At 44.3% G+C, this 20,539-nt stretch overlaps 1 protein-coding gene across 2 annotated transcripts in view; it reads right to left on the bottom strand.

The window, feature by feature from the left end:
* The window catches only part of MAPKBP1 (mitogen-activated protein kinase binding protein 1), a 99,510-nt gene that overhangs the window by 13,083 nt on the left and 65,888 nt on the right, over window positions 1-20,539 (bottom strand). For both annotated transcript variants that reach the window (XM_083166913.1, XM_083166914.1), the window contains exons 11-25: window positions 20,035-20,181; window positions 17,864-18,048; window positions 17,688-17,779; window positions 17,018-17,143; window positions 16,393-16,463; window positions 14,667-14,791; window positions 12,041-12,116; window positions 8,344-8,455; window positions 8,190-8,253; window positions 7,427-7,549; window positions 7,205-7,299; window positions 5,846-5,913; window positions 5,379-5,600; window positions 1,073-1,230; window positions 592-719 (exon numbers count right to left, since the gene is read on the bottom strand). In XM_083166913.1, the coding sequence (XP_083023039.1) occupies window positions 592-719; window positions 1,073-1,230; window positions 5,379-5,600; window positions 5,846-5,913; window positions 7,205-7,299; window positions 7,427-7,549; window positions 8,190-8,253; window positions 8,344-8,455; window positions 12,041-12,116; window positions 14,667-14,791; window positions 16,393-16,463; window positions 17,018-17,143; window positions 17,688-17,779; window positions 17,864-18,048; window positions 20,035-20,181 (1,792 nt within the window). The remainder of the gene's footprint in view (window positions 1-591; window positions 720-1,072; window positions 1,231-5,378; window positions 5,601-5,845; window positions 5,914-7,204; window positions 7,300-7,426; window positions 7,550-8,189; window positions 8,254-8,343; window positions 8,456-12,040; window positions 12,117-14,666; window positions 14,792-16,392; window positions 16,464-17,017; window positions 17,144-17,687; window positions 17,780-17,863; window positions 18,049-20,034; window positions 20,182-20,539) is intronic.

The raw sequence follows: 20,539 nt of genomic DNA, 5'->3' as shown, positions 1-20,539 counted from the left end.
TGCCTATGTACAGTATACCGGGGGGACTATGCAACACTCCTTGCCTTGACCTCCTCCCCATAACAAAGCAAACTGAATCCTGCTGAGGGTTGAAGTTTGCCATTAACAAAAGAAAGAATGTTTTTGTTAGGTCTCATCTCCAAAGGTGACTCCTAAAAGGTAACTTGCACATTGCAGAGAATTTTTTTTTCCTTCATTTTGAGCTATACCACGGCTTATTTCTATATTGGGCTGAACCAATAAGCAGGGTCTGTGCCAGTCACAGAAAGCCAAGCCTGTCCCCTGCCTAAGTGATCAGGTCATACAGGGGCAGAGTATTTACACGGCCACATACAAGTCTCAAATGTTAGATAAGGGATGGGGAACCTTCGGCCCTCCAGCTGTTCTTGAACTACACATCCCAGCATGCCCATGCTACAGTTGTCCTCATTGGCCATGCTAAAACTGTTGCAGGGTATGCTGGGACAGATAGTTCAACAACAGCTGGAGGCCAGACGGTTCCGTACCCCTGGTTTAGATCAATCTATCAAACTGGTTTTCACTGGTGTATTTCCCACCTACAATGATTTTGATATAAAATGAGTTTCTGACCTTCATTAGGATGCTCCGGGCTGGACAGGCGGCTGCTGCTATAATCCACCGAACAGGCGCTATCTGGGCTGTGCTTTTCCTGTACGTCATGGTACCCACCGTGAGGCAAACCTTTCACCTCAAACTCACTAACCAAACAGAAAGAGGTTAATGTACAGCTGCACAGATAGTGGATATTCCATATACATGCAATATAAGATTACTGCACAGGATTATTCTGCATGTGAATAAGGGACGGTTATGTATTGTGCCCATTGATTACCTGTGCTGGAATTTTCCCATATGCACAGGTCTCCAGGAACATGGCACCCGTGTCTTGTCCCTGGGGCAAATTTCTACTGTGCAAATCAATGGCAAAATGGCCACTACCTAAATTGTTCAGGCAGTAATTCAGTAATCAGTGTCCAGTGATCAGACCCACATGCTGATTCTGTGGGTAACGGGGGCGGACTATGCCTACACTGGGGTACATGACTGTTACCTGCATAAATCCAGAGGCTGCACCCCCCCAGTCTCAGGGTAGATGACACACTCTTTGCCTTCCGGAGTATCCAGCTCCTGCTTAAAGACGCCCTCCTCGCAGGACATGAGCCGAATCACCCGTGGGCGAACAAGGTTGTTGATGGGAACAAATGGGTCCTAAAATGTGGAAAGATAAATAATCCTGAATTAGTATGATAAGTCAGACAGTGAAAGGATAAGAAGGGCTCTTCCACATAAGTTCTTCTGAAATAAAGGTCACCAGGTGCCAAGCAAAGCCTTGGCAATCACAATACGCAGTGTTGCGTACAAATCAAATCAAAATACAATATGCATAATTGTAGTAAAATTTGTAGAAATCGATATTGTACAAAAGTTAACTACACATCAGAATATACACTATTAATAGAATTGTCTATCAAGATTATTCATTTTTTTACATTTCTAAAATATCATTACTGTACACTGTATCACTAAATTGTATTACTCGAAATTACTACCGTATATACTCGAGTATAAGCCGACTTTTTCAGCACATTTTTCATGCTAAAAAAGCACCTCCTCGGCTTATACTAGGGTGAATACGGTAACTGTAGTTTAGACTGTGAGGAAGTGGATCCAGGCCTAATGCACCTTCCCACAGCCCTAATTCCCTCTAACTGCGCTGTACCTGCTCAGTTTGGGCTCCATCCGATAGCCAGATGCCCCTGAGCATAGCGCTGTTCATTGCAGACCCGGTGGACAGTTTTTCAGCTTGCGGCCTACCATGACTGGTAAGCTGGGGCCTAAATTTCGGAGCCAGGCCGGGAATCGGGCTCCATGGCGAAAATCGCGGACTTTTACAGCTGGAGCTGCACCTACTGACCCTGGACCTTGAGGGACTGACTACCCTGCTAAGGTTTACCAGGTGCCTGGATCCCTGTACACTCTGCTGGGCACTGGAGAGAGGTAAAAGGCATTGAGGAGGACTTGCTTCCTTCACAATGACAGCAGCCATCTTTGGATCAATCACTTTCTCCTCACTGTTAACCCCTCTCCCATGGGTCCCACAACTTAAACCTCCCCTCAGTGTCAGTGTGCCCCTACCTAGACCATGTACAGTGTGTCTCAGTGTGCCCCTAGACCAGGCATTTCCTCAAGGCACACCAACAGTGCAGGTTTTGTAGATATCCAGGCTTGAGCACAGGTGACTTAATTAGTATCTAAGGGATTCTGATTAAACCATCTGTGCTGAAGCCTGGATATCACTAAAACCTGCACTGTTGGTGTGCCTTGAGGACCGTGGTTGGGAATGCCTGGCCTAGACCCTGTGCATTTTCCACCCTAGGCTTATACTCAAGTCAATAAGTTTTCCCATTTTTTTGTGGCAAAATTAGGTGCCTCGGCTTATATTCGGGTCGACTTATACTCGAGTATATACGGTACTTATGTAAAACTTGCTAAATGATGAATGATGACATGTGCATAACTATGACCTTAATTTATTGTATGTGATGTGTACCCTTATACATTAAGAAAAAAAAAAATCGACAGTGCGGCAAATTGTGCCTCCATCTGTACCAACAACTTCCTGGTTCCTGCAACAGCTTCAAGCAGATACTTCCTGTACACCTTGCGGGCCATTGGCTGGCATCAGCTGGGTGCGGATCATTAGGTGGACAGGCATGCAGTCAACCGCTATTGGTCGACAGGTAGGTGGACACATGAAAAAGTTGACATGCATTAGGTTGACATGGTCAAAGGGTCGACACATGCCAAGTGTCAAAATAAGTTTTTGGTTTCTCTCACACCGTATTAGCGTACAGCTTCCCCTCACATGGTCACCTGTATTCGGTACACGAATGTTCTCCCTCTATGCCCACTGGGATGGTAAAGTATAAACAAGTCAGTTTAACAACTTTTTTTCCATGTAACCTAGTAATATAGTAACATAGTAGTTCAGGTTGAAAAAAAAAAAAAAAAAAAACTTTAGTCCATCGAGATCAACCTATCTAACTTGTAACTACTGACTTCAGTAAGTCATTTCTATAGGATTCCCTTAGTGGCCAGAAATGCATCCAGTTTTGATATAAATTCATTAACAGTAGTTGCTGTAATCACCCCCACCGGCAAGGAGTTCCAGAATGTTACTGCTCTAATGGGGAAGAATCCTCTTCTTAATTCAGTACGGAATTTCTTTTCCTCGAGCCTCAGTACATGCCGCGTGTCCTAAGTATAGGCCTGTTCGTGACCAATCATCTCCCAGTTCCATATGATTCCCACATACTAATCATATCACCTCCCAACCTCAGTTTCTCCAGTGAAAACATTCACCCTGGATAACCTATCTTTGTATTCTAGTCATTCAAGACCTTTTACTAACTTAGTCGCCCTTCTCTGTACCTGTTCCAATTCATTTATGTCCGGTGCGGTGCCCAGAACTGAACACCGTATTCCATGTGTGGTCTCACCAATGCCTTGTAAAGAGGCACTATCACATTGGCATTCCTAGAATCCATACCCCTGTTAATGCATGCCAGTGTCCTGATTACTTTACATTTATCAACGTTGTGTGAACCTTTTTCCATGTGTCGACTAATAGTAGTCTAACTAGACACTTCGGACCTAATGACCGTATCAGCCAATACACTGATAAGCGGTAATAAATTGCAGCATTTATCACATCTACAGTAGGTAGGAGGAATTACCACAGAGGACCTGTACTCTCTCGGTTAGTCGGCCCCAGGTTGGGGCTGGCTGGGTCTCTAGAAAGTAACAAGAGCACCTGGTCCAACCAGCCTTTCATAGGAAACAAGAAAGCAGCGAGGAAAAGGTGGCATGTGATCCCAGCCTTAGGTGTGGTAGAGATCAGGGATAGGTCAGTTTGCAGTATCCAATGAGTGGGGCAACCTACTGGTCGGTGACTAATGAGGTGAACTAGGTCTATCTAGCATTAATGTGTATTTTTGTGAAGGTTGTCTTTAACCTCTGCTATGCGGACAACAGGCCAGAGTACAGCTGGCTATACGCTACATGATGTGTGGTCCCAGCGGCATCACCTCCGATGGGCCCCGGCATCCCCAAGTGCATTCCATATATATAGATCTGCCTGACCTGCAGTGCACATGGCCTTACACAGGTGCACAGCTATTTGCGTTCTTATTACCAACTCAGAATCAGACCCTTAATAATGAAATCCATCTAACTTGAATTATTGCTCTTTCTCCCAATTGGGGGCACACTATGTATGAGAACTATCAATCTAGGCCAGCGTTTCCCGGCCATCACAGAACACTAATTATGTTAGTAGGCTGGGTATTCAATTAGCATTGGGGAACACTGCAGCTATCTTATCCTGGAGATATTCAATTAGCTGTGAAGTCTCTGCACACAGACTGAACATATAAAGTCTGCATAAAACCAAAAAAAGTCAGGTCGCGTAAGAAAAATACCCATTGATTTGTCAGTTTCTACGAAATCAGTGGGTTTATGACTTCAAGTCTATATTTAATTAAAATCGCCTGTTTCCTGTGCCGGAAAATCAATAGCCTTTCCCCGCACCACAGATTTTTGCAAGCAATTAGTTGTGGGGTAAACCCGGCAGGTTATTGAATACCACCCTAACAGTCAAGGTTTAAAAGGAAAGTCATACCTGTGCTCAAGTGCTTAATTAGTACCTTCGTTATTTGGATTTAACCATCTGTGCTCAAGCATGCTTATCGCTGTAAACTGGACTGATAAGCTGTGTACACCCGCTTAGATTTTTCCCGGTTTTCGATTCGATTTTGCTTATAGAAGCAAAATCGAATCCACATCCAATGGTTTTTAGGACACTTTCGATCAGCATTCGATTCGATGCGCGCTCCCGTTTTCTCAAAATCAAATAGAAAAATCTACTGTGCAGCCAAGGAAATCTCGAATTCGATCTAGTAAATCGAATGTGTACATTGTGAAATCGAATCAAATGCAAAAGTACAGATCAAATGCCAAATCAAATGGGATGATCTAATGCCAGATCTAATAGAAATTCGAATCTAACATCAAATCTAAAGCAAATCTAAGCGTGTGTACAGGGCTTTAGGACTATATTTACTAAAGTACAGGCCCAAAGCACCAATCAGATCCTACTTACTTATTGAGTGCCTATATAATAGCTACAATGCAATTCGTTGCTGTGGGCAACATCTCTACTTCTAACAACATACATAAACATAAACCAAAGGTGCCTTGAGGACCAAGGTTGGTAAAGACTGATCTAGACCCAGATGGTTGTAAAGGGCACTGAATACTTTTAGCCAACTGCCCATTTAACCCACCAAATGTCTTACCATGGGAGCCCCCACAGTGGACGTTACAAAGCTCGCTTCCTGCTCCTCCGGACCTAGATGTCCTAGAAGGTCATCACTTGGGGAGAAACAATCTAGCTGGCGGAGATCCAGCATGGACTTTACCATCATGTCGATGTTTCCAGCGGGCTGAGACCAACGGACTCGTTGTCTGGGAGTCTGATCAAGGGAGTCCGAGCGCTGTGGAATAGCAGTCTCCTTCCCCTGAAAATGAAAGGTAAATATGTCAAATTGCAAATAAGAACACATTAAACAAATACTACCCAGGCCCATAGTATCGCAGTAGTCATCGTAGGGGAGACATTTAGCAGTATCCCCATAAAACAGGAAAAACGGACCTTGGCAATTCAGTGCAACTCCGCCCAGTGGTTTCTACTAGTGGACACCGCAGTAATGTACCATATTCAAGCATCCAACAAAGAAATACAAGTGACAGATTGAAGACTTACCCGTTTCATCTCCCAGTAAGATGCACTTCTAACAAATGAGTTTGTTATAGGTGTTGGCTTCGCAGAACCTACACAACAGAATATATGGCATAAATGGTGGATAGGAGGCGGTTCGGACTTCTGTTACATTTATATTCTCTCAACTAACGCCGATTTACTGGTCTATGCTTCTTCCCACTAGACCCCATGGCCGTTAGGAGCTTGAGTATCTAGTGGGGTGTACGGTTGTCCCCCAAGTGGAGAAGGTCTCAAACTCTGCCCTTAACAGCCTTTGCAGACAAAGCACAACAAAGAAGGAAGGGCCATAACCCCTGTACTCCCGGGACTTAGAAACCATCTGAATCAGCTGGTCAAAGCAGCTGATCCAGGTTGATAGCATAGCCTAGCAGAGGAGGGCAATACTACGTGTGTAATGTAAGCTCTTAATGGGAGCCTTGGCTTAGTCTTCTGTGATCTTCTGGACAGTGTGCGAGATAATAAATGTCTAGGTGAACAAAGACCAGCTAAATACCTCTTCACAGAACCTAGCCCACCATAGTCCCTTACTGGTATGGATGGCCATCGATGGCGAAAGTGCACTGGCCATCGATAGTGTATAACTATTCAATGGATGACCATCGATGTTTTTGCATATCGATGGTCATCCATTTTCTGTGATTGAGTGGCCTGTGGGCCAATTAAAATGCGGAGGCGGGGCTTCGTGTGTATCGGGGGCGGAGCTATGTTCCATGTCCCGGCACTTTAGGTAAACAGCAAAAACGAAACTATTAGTTTAAGCTTTACATCGATGGCGGGAAACCATCTGGTTCTCCCCCATCGATGGCAAAACTATTTGACATCGGCCATAAACCATCGATGATTTCTAATCATCGATGGTAGTTGGCCATCCCTACTTACTGGCTGTGAACAGAGTCTGTTCCCTGGAGTCTCCAATATTGGGGAGCTGGAGCCATACTCCTATGCCCACGCACAACACGTCCAAATAGTATAGAGTGACAGCATAAAGCCCTTAGTTGCAGCCGCTGTTCAGATCCCGTATAAGAAATAAAAAGCACTCTGCGCTCCCCAACATACAAAGCCTCCAGGGGGCGCCCTAACAGCCCTTCCACCAAAACTAAACCTAGGTTTACCAGCAGAATAGGGTACAGAGAGAAGACTGAGAAGGGTTTTATTTTTAAACTGCACTTTCTGCACTCATTGTAACCTCAAAGTGACTAGAATGTGTCCCCAACTAGAGCACAAACAGAAAAGGCTGCCCAAGGATGTTTACCCTTCATTAGAGATCAGGTACTACCAAATTTATATAATTTTAGAAACCAACAAGAATCAATGTAAGGCTGCAAGTTGTAATCCACTTACTGTTGATCTCTTCATCGCTCCCTTCGTCAATCCCTTCTTTGTCACTATCAGAAGACAGCACTGGAACCGGACACATTACAGCAATGGTCTCTCTTCTGCAACCATCAAGACACACATTACTACCACAACCAGACAAGCTGCAGCCGGTTATCGCAAGTGACATCCCCTGCTCCTCTGCCTACTCAGCAAGTTGGAAGAGATACCATCACCACAAATCGCTACCTTGTGCTTGTTGTCTTGTGCGGAGTATATTTTTCCACCGCCTTCCCTCGTTGCTTCATTTCAGCCAGTCTTTGGCGCATACGGATAGTCATCTCTGAACTGAGCCGCCAAATGAAGACACAGCTGCAGAAAGATTAATTTGTTATTAGCTTAACAATAATCAAAGTGCACTTTGTAAGATGGGTTTACAAAAGATAAATTTGAATCTGCATCGTCGAAGCTGGATTGTCGAATCCACTGACGTTTGACAAAACAGGTAAAAGTGATGAAACTGAACAGAAGCCTGCATAATGCCATCTAAAAATGTCATTACTACTTCAAGGTTCCCCTCTAATTTGTTATAACATTTTCACAATATCTGTTAGTACATCTGAAACAGATGGAGGGGAAGATTTATTAAGCTTGGTGAAGTGATAAAGAGTCTAGTTTTTATCACTGGCCAATCAGCTCCTACCTGTCATTTTTCAAACCAAATCTTACTTCACAGTTAGGAGCGGATTGGCCGGTGATAAAAGCCAGACACCATCACTTCACTGAGCTTAATAAATCTGCCCCTGAATTTCTCATTAAAAGTATGGAAAATATGATCTGTTTAGTAAAAGAACATAAGGGAGTGGGGCATATGTTACAGAAACTCCCCTGATCTATGTAAGCGATACAAACAAACAAACATAAACAAGGTTTGAAACCCCCCACAAAAAAAACAAAACAAAAAATAAATGTATTAATGTGCCCAAAAGCCATGAATATGAAGCCTCCATACCTGTCTCCAGATACGGATATAAGGTGCTTGCAGTCATTCGTGAATTTCATTCCGGTAACAATCTCTGAAAAGACAAATAGAAAAATAAACGATTTAGGAATTGCAATGACTGCAGTAAGATGAAATCAAACATTTACGATCAGCTGTAAACTACCTGAATGCCCAAACATGGTGGCGACACATTCCCCAGTATAGAAGTCAAAGATAGACAAGTTTTTGTCCGAACAGCTTGTAGCAACGTAGAGTCCAGATGGGTCAGTTTGAACCTGGAGGGAGCAAAATTATTAAGATAGGAGTTAGAGATTGTTCATCATTGCTGCGCTCATCGTTGCTGCAATATGGCCGCTAGTGCCCATCTGGCCATGTAAATAACAAGGGAATGTTAAAAGGAGGAACGTGTAAATGAAATATAATTAAAAAGAATAAAAAGTAAAATTAAATTAATGCAAATAAAATCAAATTAGAAGTATAATGAATACATAAAAGTAACGATGCATCGGTCAGGAAGAAAAACAAGGGCACCACCAGAACACCATGAAGATGATGAAAATTCAACATACAAATCTAACATTGTCTGGCATTCATTGGGTAACACGAACAATTGGGAGATACAGAAGTTAGCACTAAGGGCCAGAGCAGAACTAGAATACCTTACTTCTCAAAAGGAGAATCCAAAAACAAAAACAGACTAAGGAAAATTCCTTGTATTCACACAAGGATCTATAGAAATATTGTCAACACTACAAGTTGAGATTTTCTAGCTTGTTCTGGTTTGAATCACAGAATCTGCTAGACCTTTAGAGACTTCATTATGGACTTTGGTACCCATTTTGGTGAAGTCAGTTGATCCACTATGTGAGACATCAAGATGGGTTGCTTGCTAATTTAATGATTTCTTGGTACAGATTGATTAAACCCTTAACCTTAAACAATTCCAGTGGCAGTGTGGTGTGTGTGTGTTGGGGACAGTAGATTTATTTTTTGCATAGGGTGGCGAGACCCCTTGCACCGGCCCTGACTCTGATCGTCTAATGTAAACCATAACTACTTCAGATATTGATACGGCACAACAGTGGCATCTTACATACGGAGACATTATTTTGGAGATACTTTGTTTCTTGCATAAGTTTCCGGGTGGACTGCTCTACCATTCAGCCCTGCTTTGCAGATAGGAACTTTGTATTTGGCACCATGGTTGGCAGGTGGTTAGACCTAGATTCACCTATATGGACTAATTGGAACATCGACCAAGTGCTTAAACTTGGTAACGACACCTCAACTATGTACGGAATATCTTCTATGTGGCATTATCATTGTTATACTGATTGCCTAATTTTGGATGTTTTCATTGGTACTTGTTTCCTAGAACGGCGCCCACGATATTGATCTTAGGCATCGCAAGGAAAAAAATCGCGTTGGTCGCATCGCATGCGGCCCAAAAAAAAAAAATCGCATGCGATGCGACCGACGCGATTACCGCGATTTTACATAGGGAACAATGTTAAATGGCCCAATTGACCCGATTTCACATAGGGAACAATGTTAAATGGCCCACAGACCCCAAATAGCCACCCTGAAGTGTGAAATGGCCCCCCCAATTGTTAACGCCACCCCACGATCAACGTCAACCCGAAGCGTGGCGAGCCCGCGAGGGGCGGCGTTACGCGTCCTCCGACCTTTTTATACCCCCACTATCCACGTTGGCGTGGAGTTGAGAACAGAAAGTGTGGCGAGCGCAGCGAGCCACCGAGCCCGAAGCGTGGCGGATACCTTCACAGCTATACGCGTCCCCTCGCGGGCTTCACAGGTGTCCGCGTGCGCTCGCCACGCTTCAGGCTCGGTGGCTCGCCACACTTTCTATTCTCAACTCCACGCCGACGTGGATAGTGGGGGTATGAAAAGGTCGGAGGACGCGTACCGCCGCCCCTCGCGGGCTCGCTGCGCTCGCCACGCTTCGGGTTGACGTTGATCGTGGGGTGGCGTTAACAATTTGGGGGGCCATTTCACACTTCAGGGTGGCTATTTGGGGTCTGTGGGCCATTTAACATTGTTCCCTATGTGAAATCGGGTCAATTGGGCCATTTAACATTGTTCCCTATGTAAAATCGGTATTCGTGTCGGTCGCATCGCATGCGATTTTTTGGCCGCATGCGATGCGACCGACGCGATTTACATTTTACCATGCATTTCTATGTAAAATCGCGGGCATCGCATCGGATGCCATTATAATGGCATGCGATGTACATGCGATGCCCGCGATGGGCGCCGTTCTAGGAAACAAGTACCTTTTCATTTGATTTTAATACCACCGTTTGTATTTTTTGCTTTGTCTGTTCCTCAGCTGTAAACGGATTGGTCTTCACCTTGCTCAAAGGACATTGGTTGGCGCCAACCATTCTACACTACGTACATGGGGAGTTTAATGGGCAACTGCTCTTACTGGTACATTGAGGTTTGTTGTGAATCTTTAATTGATCCTTTCAGAGTAAAAACATCAAAGTACAAAGATGAAATTATGGGGTAAGGGCTCATACACACAAGGTGACTGCTGAGCGATTTAGGCTAGTCAGATTGCTCAGCACACAGGGTTGCTAGATCGCTCATACAAACGTAGCGCTGTGCTAAACAGTGTTCTTCGATTGGCTAGATCTTGATTACATGTATTCACGATCTGAGTCAGCGATGGCTGTCACCTGGGGTTGGGGGGGGGGGGGGAATAAACACACACACACACACACACACACACACACTGAGTGATCCGTGCTTAATTTCTAAGCAATCTACGTCAGATCGCTTAGAAAATGGCTATTTTAACCCAGTGCAAATCCATTACTACAAAATTATGGCAGATTTTAAACCACAACAAAAATTGAATTTTTTTTTTTACACAATACAATAATTGTAGCAGTAATGTCGACAAGACAGTCCAGCTACAACCAGATAATGGTCAGGGCGGTACTGCTGAAACAGGATGGTCTGCTATCAGAGAATACAATCACATTTTTGATGACGATGGAAGAGGAAAATCTCTGCGAGTGCTGCATTCACTACACACGAACGTTGTATATAGACCACGACAGATTGTTACCACGTCAATACTGCTGCTTGGAATATCCCCTAAAGACTTGTGACTGCGCTCTTTTGTCAGCAGTATAAAATGCTGAGAACCCAAAAATACAAAGAATAGGACTGTCCTCTACTGGAAGGTCACGCATAATGCACCCTGTACTATACTGTAAGAAAGAAAGACTTGCCCAGTAATCTATATTTGGAATGAGCATAAATAAATCAGAGCGGATCAGATTATAAGAGATATCGCTTTAATTAGCAAAACCCTGCAAACACTAATCATATTACCTCTTCCATACAGGGAATTACATGAGGAATTGCACAACATTTGCTTAGGCTGATTGGGCAGTACGGATGGTGTAATGGTTAGCATTACTGCCTCACAGCACTGAGGTCATGGGTTCTATTCCCACCATGGCCCTAACTGTGCAGAGTTTGTATATTCTCCCCATGCTTGCGTGGGTTTCCTCCGGGAACTCCGGTTTTCTCCCACAATCCAAAAATATACTGGTAGGTCAATTGGTTTCCAACAAAAATAAACCCTAGAATGTCTGTGTGTGCGTGTACATGTGGTAGGGAATATAGATTGTAAGCTCCACTGGTGCAGGGACTGATGTGAATGTTCTAATATTCTCTGTACAGCGCTGCGGAATATGTGTGCGCTATATAACTGGTAATAAATAAATAGGCTAAGTCATGGGGTTACTGCAGGACAGCATGGTCAGGGAGTATATTGGCTCATTGGATGGCAGTCAGTGACCAGTGCTAGATACAGTACTTACTTTAATAAGCGTCCCGTCTTCACTCTGTGACCCCTTGTACAGCTTCTTCTGCTTTCCGCTGCTGATGTTAAATATCCTGAACAGCAAGAAGGGAGGTAGGTCATAATCACAGCATGCCAGCTCAGCATCATCACCAACGCATCAATAAGACCACATACCATCTACTCCAAATTACAGCATGCAGTCATTAGGGTCCCCACATAAAAAAAGTCAACAGGTTTAAAATAAAATCATGAAAAACTCATGTGTTCATACTTTACCATGCCAGTGTATATAGCGGGAGCAGCAAGGCAACGCGCTGGAAGCCATTCCCCTCCATTTATCCTGTGTTCATACTTAAATATAGGCAGTCCCATTGAGAGGCGTTTTCTCCCTCCAGGATGCCTTTCTGTGGGCTGCCTAGCAAATTTCCCAATTGCACACGCGCCGGTCCCTGTCATTTGTATTAAACAGGCGCTGGGACCATGATTCCCTTCTATGGGCTGTTGCCGAAGCAGCCCATAGAAGCTGGGCGCATGCGCAGTACAGATGTTTGTACTGCGCATGCACCAGTCCCAGCGTCTGTCATCATAGCCCAGGAGGAGAGGCGGAGACAGGGGGGGGGGGGGGTTGCCTGCATCGCAGTACCCCCGTGGCCAGAGGCAGCCCCCCTCCTCCAAGAAGGTACGAGCCACCACTGGTCATAGCTACTCACATTTCCTTACTGGAAAAATAATTCCGTGGTTAGTGAATTACGTATGGATTTGCTACTGGATAGCAAACAACGATCCAATCGCAATTCACTCGTAAATTTACACGAGAGCGGGTATACAGTCTGTCTGGATGGAGGCTATTGCAGTTCAGCAATCAGGCCCACAGTTGTATCACTAAACGTAGAATAGGATAGTATAAACTATACACACACACAAATAGATCACACTTCTAATATTAACCCTTTGAGAGCCAACATCTGAGAGATGTTCCAAAATATCCACTAAAAATGCCAGCGTCGCTCAAATTTGTTATATAAATTCAAATACAAAAATATTATATGTAAAAAAAAAAAAAGTTCTATTTCCTATATAAAGATAAAATGGTGATTAATAAAAAAAAAAAAAAAAAAAAAGGTTTGCTTGGCATTTGTCACACCGTTTTTGGCAAATTCACTCGGCACTCAAAGGGTGTGTAGATGGTAGATGACAACGCTATACGTTGTAGGGGAAAGCAATGTACAGTACACGGATCCGAGTGGCTGGGGTAATTCATATGCTTACACACTGTGCCTCTGGCCTGTCGCATCCTATCGATCTCTCTGCCCTATGAAGCATTAGCATCTAACATACCATCTTACTGGCTTATGTCATTCATAAACCGAGGTCACAAATCACTACATGATACAGTTCGGGATCAGACATTTCTGACACAGGCATCATGTATTCTGAAGGGAGGATTCGTGTATAAACGAGATGAATGTACACATTTATACGGCACTACAGAAACGGCTGAAAAAGAATTATGGGGAATTATTTGTTCTTACAAAAACATCATTTGCAGATGTATTTCTAAGACCGTTGTGACAGTGGAGCACCAAGTTATATACATACTATTAAAAAAGCTACGAAAAAAAATATATTACATTTTATTGGATAAAAAGATTAAAACAAACAAATGAGTGAAGACGCGGGTAATGCCCCCCATACACGGTCCGTTTTTTCGGTCCGTTCTGTACCTTTAAAGTACACATCGTATCGGATCGCATCCCTTGTGCATACAGTGTGCATGCACTGCGATCCGATGCGATGTGTACCTAGTAGAAAAAGTATGTGCAGCACATACTTTTTGTACCGTACTATGTGATGCGTGGGAGCGCGCATCGCATAGTACAGAACGGAGCCCTACACAACGGACCGTGTATGGGCTCCTTAAGGATGATACCAGATAAAAAAGGACCTTTTAGCAAGGTTTCAGAAGTAGCGGCCAATTTGATTTTCAAAATGTTGCCAATGGGAATGGAGAAACCATGTCTAAATCCAGCATACAGCTGCACTTAACTCATGAGATCAAGCTGCTTGTACCTCATTGGATGCCTACCTTTGATTGACAGTCACACACCCAACCCACTAGGTATATGCTCAAAGAGAACATATATATTATAAAATAAATAAATAGGAAGCAGAACATCCCAACAAAATGTTATATATAAAATGAAACTTAAATATAATTCATTTCACCCCTATAAAAGGGGTAGAAATTCAAGTGTTTTGCACACCAGGTGCCTAATTCTGCTTGGTTCGGTAAACTGCAAAGCTGTTCATTGCCTCGGACTGCACATGCGGAAATACGCACCATCGGAACGGGGCCGAATTCACCCCATTCCGATCAAACGTGAATCACCCCGCAGGTGCCACTAGATGGTGCTCCGAGCAATTCAAGTGTTTCTCCGTTTGGGCCCGCAAAATATAAGTGAGTGGTCAGTATGACCTAGACCTCACTGATTAAGGCGACGTCACTAACGGGCAGTGAAATTAAACAGACCGACTACATTGACCAGCCTTCCACAAGATTTGGGACTGGTATAGTGGCCTTATTAATGGATTTACAGATTTGAAATAGCATAAAACTGGAAAGATTAGATCATGGGAGATACCTGATATTTCGGTCCTGACATCCAATGGCTGCATATTTCAGACTGGGATCCACATCCATGTCATATAAGGTGGTTTTACGTACGATGTGGTGGGTGCGCGTAAAATGAATGGACCCATCGCCTGTCTTAGTTTTTACAAAAAAAAAAAAAATTCAGTTAATAAAAACCTTAAACCACATACACAACCATCGGCTAGAACAGTGGTTCCCAACCCTGGTCCTCAAGTACCCCCAACAGTGCACGTTTTCCAGGTCACCCAGCAAGTGCACTCATTCAGGCACATTTGAAAAGATCCACAGGTGGAGCTAATTATTTCTCTTGTGATTCTGTGTGGAGACCTGGAAAACGTACACTGTTGGGGGTACTTGAGGACCAGGGTTGGGAACCACTGGGCTAGAACATTAAAAACCACAGACAGGTGACAGACAATAATGATTATCTTGTTACAATGGCACCTGTCAAGGGGTGGGTCAGCCCAGCTCCAAACTGTCAGGATTTATGGGATGATCCTGGTACGCAGTGGTTGGTGTTTACATAAACTGGCCGAAGGATGGAGGAGAACTGGTGAACCCAGTGACAGGGTGGTGGGTGTTAAAGGCTCAATAAATGGGAGTGAAGGCTAGCCATCTGATCACCTAAAATAAATAAAACTACTGTAGCACAAACTGCTTAACAAGTTAATGGTGGCAATAACCACTTGCTGCGTATGGGGCTGCCCATGGACCTCAGACCGGTCAATGTCCATGCTGACATCTGCCCACACCAAAGCACCTACGATGGGGACATGACATCAGAACAGGACCATGAAGCAATAGAAGAAAGCAGCATGGTCTGATAAATCACTTTGGTTTTATATCCTGTGGATGGCTGGGTGCATGTGTGCGGATACATAGTGAAGAGATGCCACTAAGATGTACTATGGAAGGTTGAGGCCCTGTGTAGCTTTGGGCAATGTTCTTCTGGCAAATTGTGGGTCCTGATTTTCAGGTAGAGGTTAATTTGACACGTACCATCTACTTAAATTCCCAAGATCCGAGAATCTGTGGGATGTGCTATAAAAAACAAGTCTGAGCCATAGAGCGAATACCTAGCGGGACTTAGAAGGATTTGATGTTAACATTGTGGTGCCAGATATCACAGGACCCCTTGAGAGGTCTTGTGGAGCCTGTGCCTCAACAGGGAGAGCTGTTCTGGCGACCAAGGGGGAACTTATACAATATTAGACCGGCTGTTTTAATGTTCTGGCTGATCGGTGTATAACGCTAGATATTTACAGGATTTTTTTCTCGTCCGCTCTCCCTTGATGTTGGCCAACATTCCCACCACCAGAACCGCAACGATAGATCACAAAAAAAACGAATTTCAGGAATCATTTGAGAGTTCTGGAAGACTCATTTCCAGGCTTGTCGGAAGGAAGACTATAACAGTTACACTGTTTGCAGGGTTTGTAGACAAACCCAACTGATGTTCCTTCTGACGACAGGTAGACGGCATTCATATGATTTATGTCCCCAGGCCAAACCGTGTGTCACGCTGACTTTAGTAAAAGACATCACTCACTATAAACCATAAAGCATGAGTCAAAGCAGCAAACACAGCTGGTAACCAGTCCTGTGACTCTTTGCAGAGAAGTCTGTACAATAGCAGAAGTCTGTTTATGGATCTTTTATTACCTGCCACAGATGAGCTGTTTGCAGTGTGTGTAAAGAGACTTGCATTAACGTACCTGCTCGGCGGTACGGAAGTAAATGCTTTTGTCTGCCCCGCAGCTGATCATTCTCATCTTCCCATCATTAGCTGTAAAATTAAAACACACGTACTTTGCAGAACTCCAGCTGGCACCTTGTTTATATGGTCGCGGCAGTAGAACACTTTACACAGTATGGGGCAAATAGGACACTTGTTGCTGCACGTCATCAAAAACCAAGCAATGTTTAACCTACTCTACAAATAGAACTTACACCCATGGGAGAAGTTTGACAGGTGTACGGATCCAGAGTAGTCAGCTAGGAGGTGCTGCCACGAGGTCTGAAATATGCTCCCTCCCCATATAACCACACATCCTGGACACTCTACTTAAGATCTACAGCAGTTGACTGATTCAATGCAACCATGGCGTGGGAATGGATCCATGACACAATCATCCAAAGGACCTTAGCGGCTAATTCACTTTGGATCACAGAAGCTATCTGTGGAGCAGTATCCCGATGGTTAGGCAGAGGCAACCGCAAAAGAGGGATGGAGGCAACCCCTTCTGGTTTTGGCCAATCTTACAGTGGCCATGCACCCTGTGGTAAGATGTAAAGGTCACAATATGAACACTGAAATCTTAGATGTAGTAAAGAACTTACCAGCAAATTTCACAGCGGTGATGGATGAAGAGTGGTCATCTAAGGTCTGCTGAAGGCTGTAATCCTTAGATGCATCTAGTACATGGATAAGTCTGTCGCGGCTGGCAGAAGCCAAGAGATTCATCCCTGACAGATGCAAAGGGCATAAAACAGGAATGAAGTTATATAAACTGGCAGGTGCAACTAATTAGCCAATCCAGAAAACACAAGGGTAAGATTTTCTTGTTATTTAAAGGGCTTGGACAACACAAAGGAAAGCTTTCTAAACAGAATTTTACTCCATGTGCAGGACATCGCTAATCTAGGTCGTCTCTAAAGGTGCCCATACACGTACCAATTACCCGGTACTTTTTGTGCTAAAATAGCATTGTTGTGCATATGTTGTGCATGGGATGTGATGCTATTTTAGCACAAAAAGTACCGGGTAATTGGTACGTGTATGGGCAGCTTAAGGGCTAGGGAAGTAAACCATTATTCTTGTCTAACATACAGATCTTTATAAAATATCCAGAATACTTTAGAAAGTGCATTGCTAATCACATATTATACCAGGTATATCTATGCATCAGTGTAATTACCATCTCATTAATATAAAATAACATGCATTTTTCATTTATTGGCGACTTAAGTATTTATAGTTCGGATAAGTTCAGTCATAGGAGTTAGTTACCCGTCTCTGGCTTGGAGTACTCCAGGCACAGGATCTCAGAGTAATGAGCTCCTACTTTCAATAGCTCGGCAAGAGACTGGAGTTCATGGACCCTGTCAGAAAGAAGGTAGATGAAAGACTTGCGCATACGTACATCCTGCCCACTCGTCCGCCATACATACATATCATGCCGTTACCTGAGTGTACCCATTCTGTCTCCTGAGGCCAGGTGCTGCCCACAAGGGCTCACACACACTGAGCGAATGCCAACCTTGGTGTCTAGTGTCTGAGAATCTACTTTATCTCCGAGTCCAGCAGAGATACAGTCTGTGTCCAGCAAAGCCTGTGTATTACTGTCCACCAGGAGGATTTTCATCAGGTCCTGGTACGCCAAACGGATAATTCGTTTTTAGTGTATTAAACAATAAAACAATGTTGCTTATACAAGAGCAGGCAATAGGAACTTGGCATAACTTTATTTGGGAAGTTCCAGTTGGCATAACGGAGGTGCCAAGAGACTGCACCCGCATATTTATGGGGGGGCATTAGACACAGTATGAATCTCTCATCTAGCCAATACCTGTAATACTCTGTGCAGCTGTGAGTACAAGGATTTCCTAAAATGTTAGTTTATCTACTTCGATAGTTTCTCTATGTACTCAAACCAACAATTCCCCCCTTGGAGAGGTCGCCGACGGTCCCCCATTGAGATACCCAGGACATGCGGTCCTTTTGCATGCCAAGCCTGGCTGCCTAGGCATCAATCCAAGATATTGCTTGTGCAGTTGTTGCGACTAGCAGGCACCGGTGCGATGGCACGGGACTGCGCATCACATCGGCTTTGCCGTCATTCACCTGAAAATGTGGCCTCTTTTCCTGCAATTGATCGCCAAAATCACAGGAAGAGACCCCAACTTACGGGTGAATTGCCTAGTTTGTGGAGGCATTAACCTTTTGAGTGCCAAGGGATGTCAAAATAGGTGTGAAAATTGGCAAGCAAACCTTATTAACCCTTTGAGTGCCAACAATGTTGTGAGATCCTCAAAATATCCGCTAAAAATGCCGGCTACTTTTTTTTGGAAACAATATTTAACTAAACTTCAATTAATTGACTTGGCTGTTTTTGTATTTATGGTACTTATGTAGTTTCATGGCGGCAGTTACGTAGTCAGTGTAGCGTCCCTGTCAGAATCAGGGTAGTGTTCCCACGGCCATGATTTCCAAAAAACACACCATTATTTTACATGGAAGCTGACGTGGATGGTGGGGGTATGAACAGGTTGGGAGGACACTTAACGCGTCCGCTCGCCCCGCTTCAGGCTGGTGGATAGTGGGGGTTTGAAAAGGAGGCATTTGCCAGTATGTAACATGGAGCACCGGCAAATGCATCCTTTACTGTGCACGAGACACACTTGCGCCCGAACCCTCCTTTGTGCACGAGACGCACGTGCTACCGAACACCCTAACTCCCCCTCCCTGAAGCGGACACGGGCAGGGTGGCCGTACCCTTGTGCATCTCAGACAGATGGAGCGCCTCTCCGCCAGCGCCTGCATGATCCCCTCTCCGCCAGCGTCCGCCAGCACAGGGGATCTGGCGGTTACTGACGCTGTGTGAGAGGTGCTCTGAAGGCTTGCCAGGGATGCTGGGGACTACGCTGCCTGACAGTACGGTGACTAGGGCTACCGCGGGAACACTACACTGACTACGCTAACTACGCAGGGCTGCCACGGAGACACTACGCTAGGCAGCCGTTGGGCTACGCTGAAAACGCAGCTTAGGCTGCCGCCGTGAAACTAAACAAGTACCGTATTTATTTATACCAAAAGAGCTGTGGGCAATACTGGCATTTTTAGCATCGCTCAGCGCAACGTTGGCACTCAAAGGGTTAAAAAAGTTGCAGCAAAACAGACTTGCGACGCTAAAAGATTCTCATGGGATCTGGCGTTGTACAATGAGCCGTTGGTGCAACTACAGCAATGAAATATATTATAAAAAAAACAAAAATCTATTACTTAATCAGGGCATTGCCTTAGTAACGTGTAGTCAACATGCATGACCACAGATGTAGGCGCACTCATCGCTGACGCGCCAATCTCCATGTGGAACATCTGTAGCGATTTGCGCGGTCCCATTGTCTAGCTCATGCATCTAATTTGCTCCCACATATCAAAAACACAATGAGCTGTGATGGCAGGGAGTAGCAGCTCCGCACTGTGAGTGCAACTATAGCACGCCAAACGAGGACAATCAGCCATATTGCAGCAATGATGAGCGCGACTACAACGGTGTCATAGGTTAGCGCAGATTCTTAGGCACCATCTAAGATTTTGCAGCAAAAAGTAACATGAGTGCAGGACAAACACTCACACTGCTGAGGATGTTGCGGTGCAGAGCTGTTCCATGGATGTTTGAAGTCTCCATGTTCCAGAGCCGGATGGTGCTGTCAGAAGAACACGTTATGAAAGAGTTGGGGGGAAGGCAGGCCTGGTTCCCATCCTTCATCTCTGGGTACACCTGGGGGAATAAAAAGCAGAATTAACAGACCCCAGAAGAATATTAAGCACTTGAGTAAAGGGGCCAGATGTATCAAGCCTCAAAAAGTAATAAAGTGGAGAGTGATAAACAGCCAGCCAATCAGATCCTACCTGCCATGTAATAGGCTGGGTTTCAAAAAGACAGGTAGGAGCGGATTGGCTGGCTGTTTATCGCTCTCCACTATCACTTTTTTTTTTTATACACCTGGCCGTACGTCACGTAGCTCAGGATATTGGTTTGACATTAAGCACCCTGTAGTGTTTAGAATAACGGAGGTGTACATAGTTACAGGGCATATACAATAAATGCATGGTGTACGCCATATGGTGAGGACGTT

This window comes from Crinia signifera, chromosome 12 (assembly GCF_055691185.1).
Source record: "Crinia signifera chromosome 12, ASM5569118v1, whole genome shotgun sequence".
Classification (NCBI taxonomy): Eukaryota; Metazoa; Chordata; class Amphibia; order Anura; family Myobatrachidae; genus Crinia; species Crinia signifera.
The sequence above is the reverse complement of the archived record's forward strand: the minus strand, read 5'-3'. Positions and strand labels throughout refer to the sequence as shown.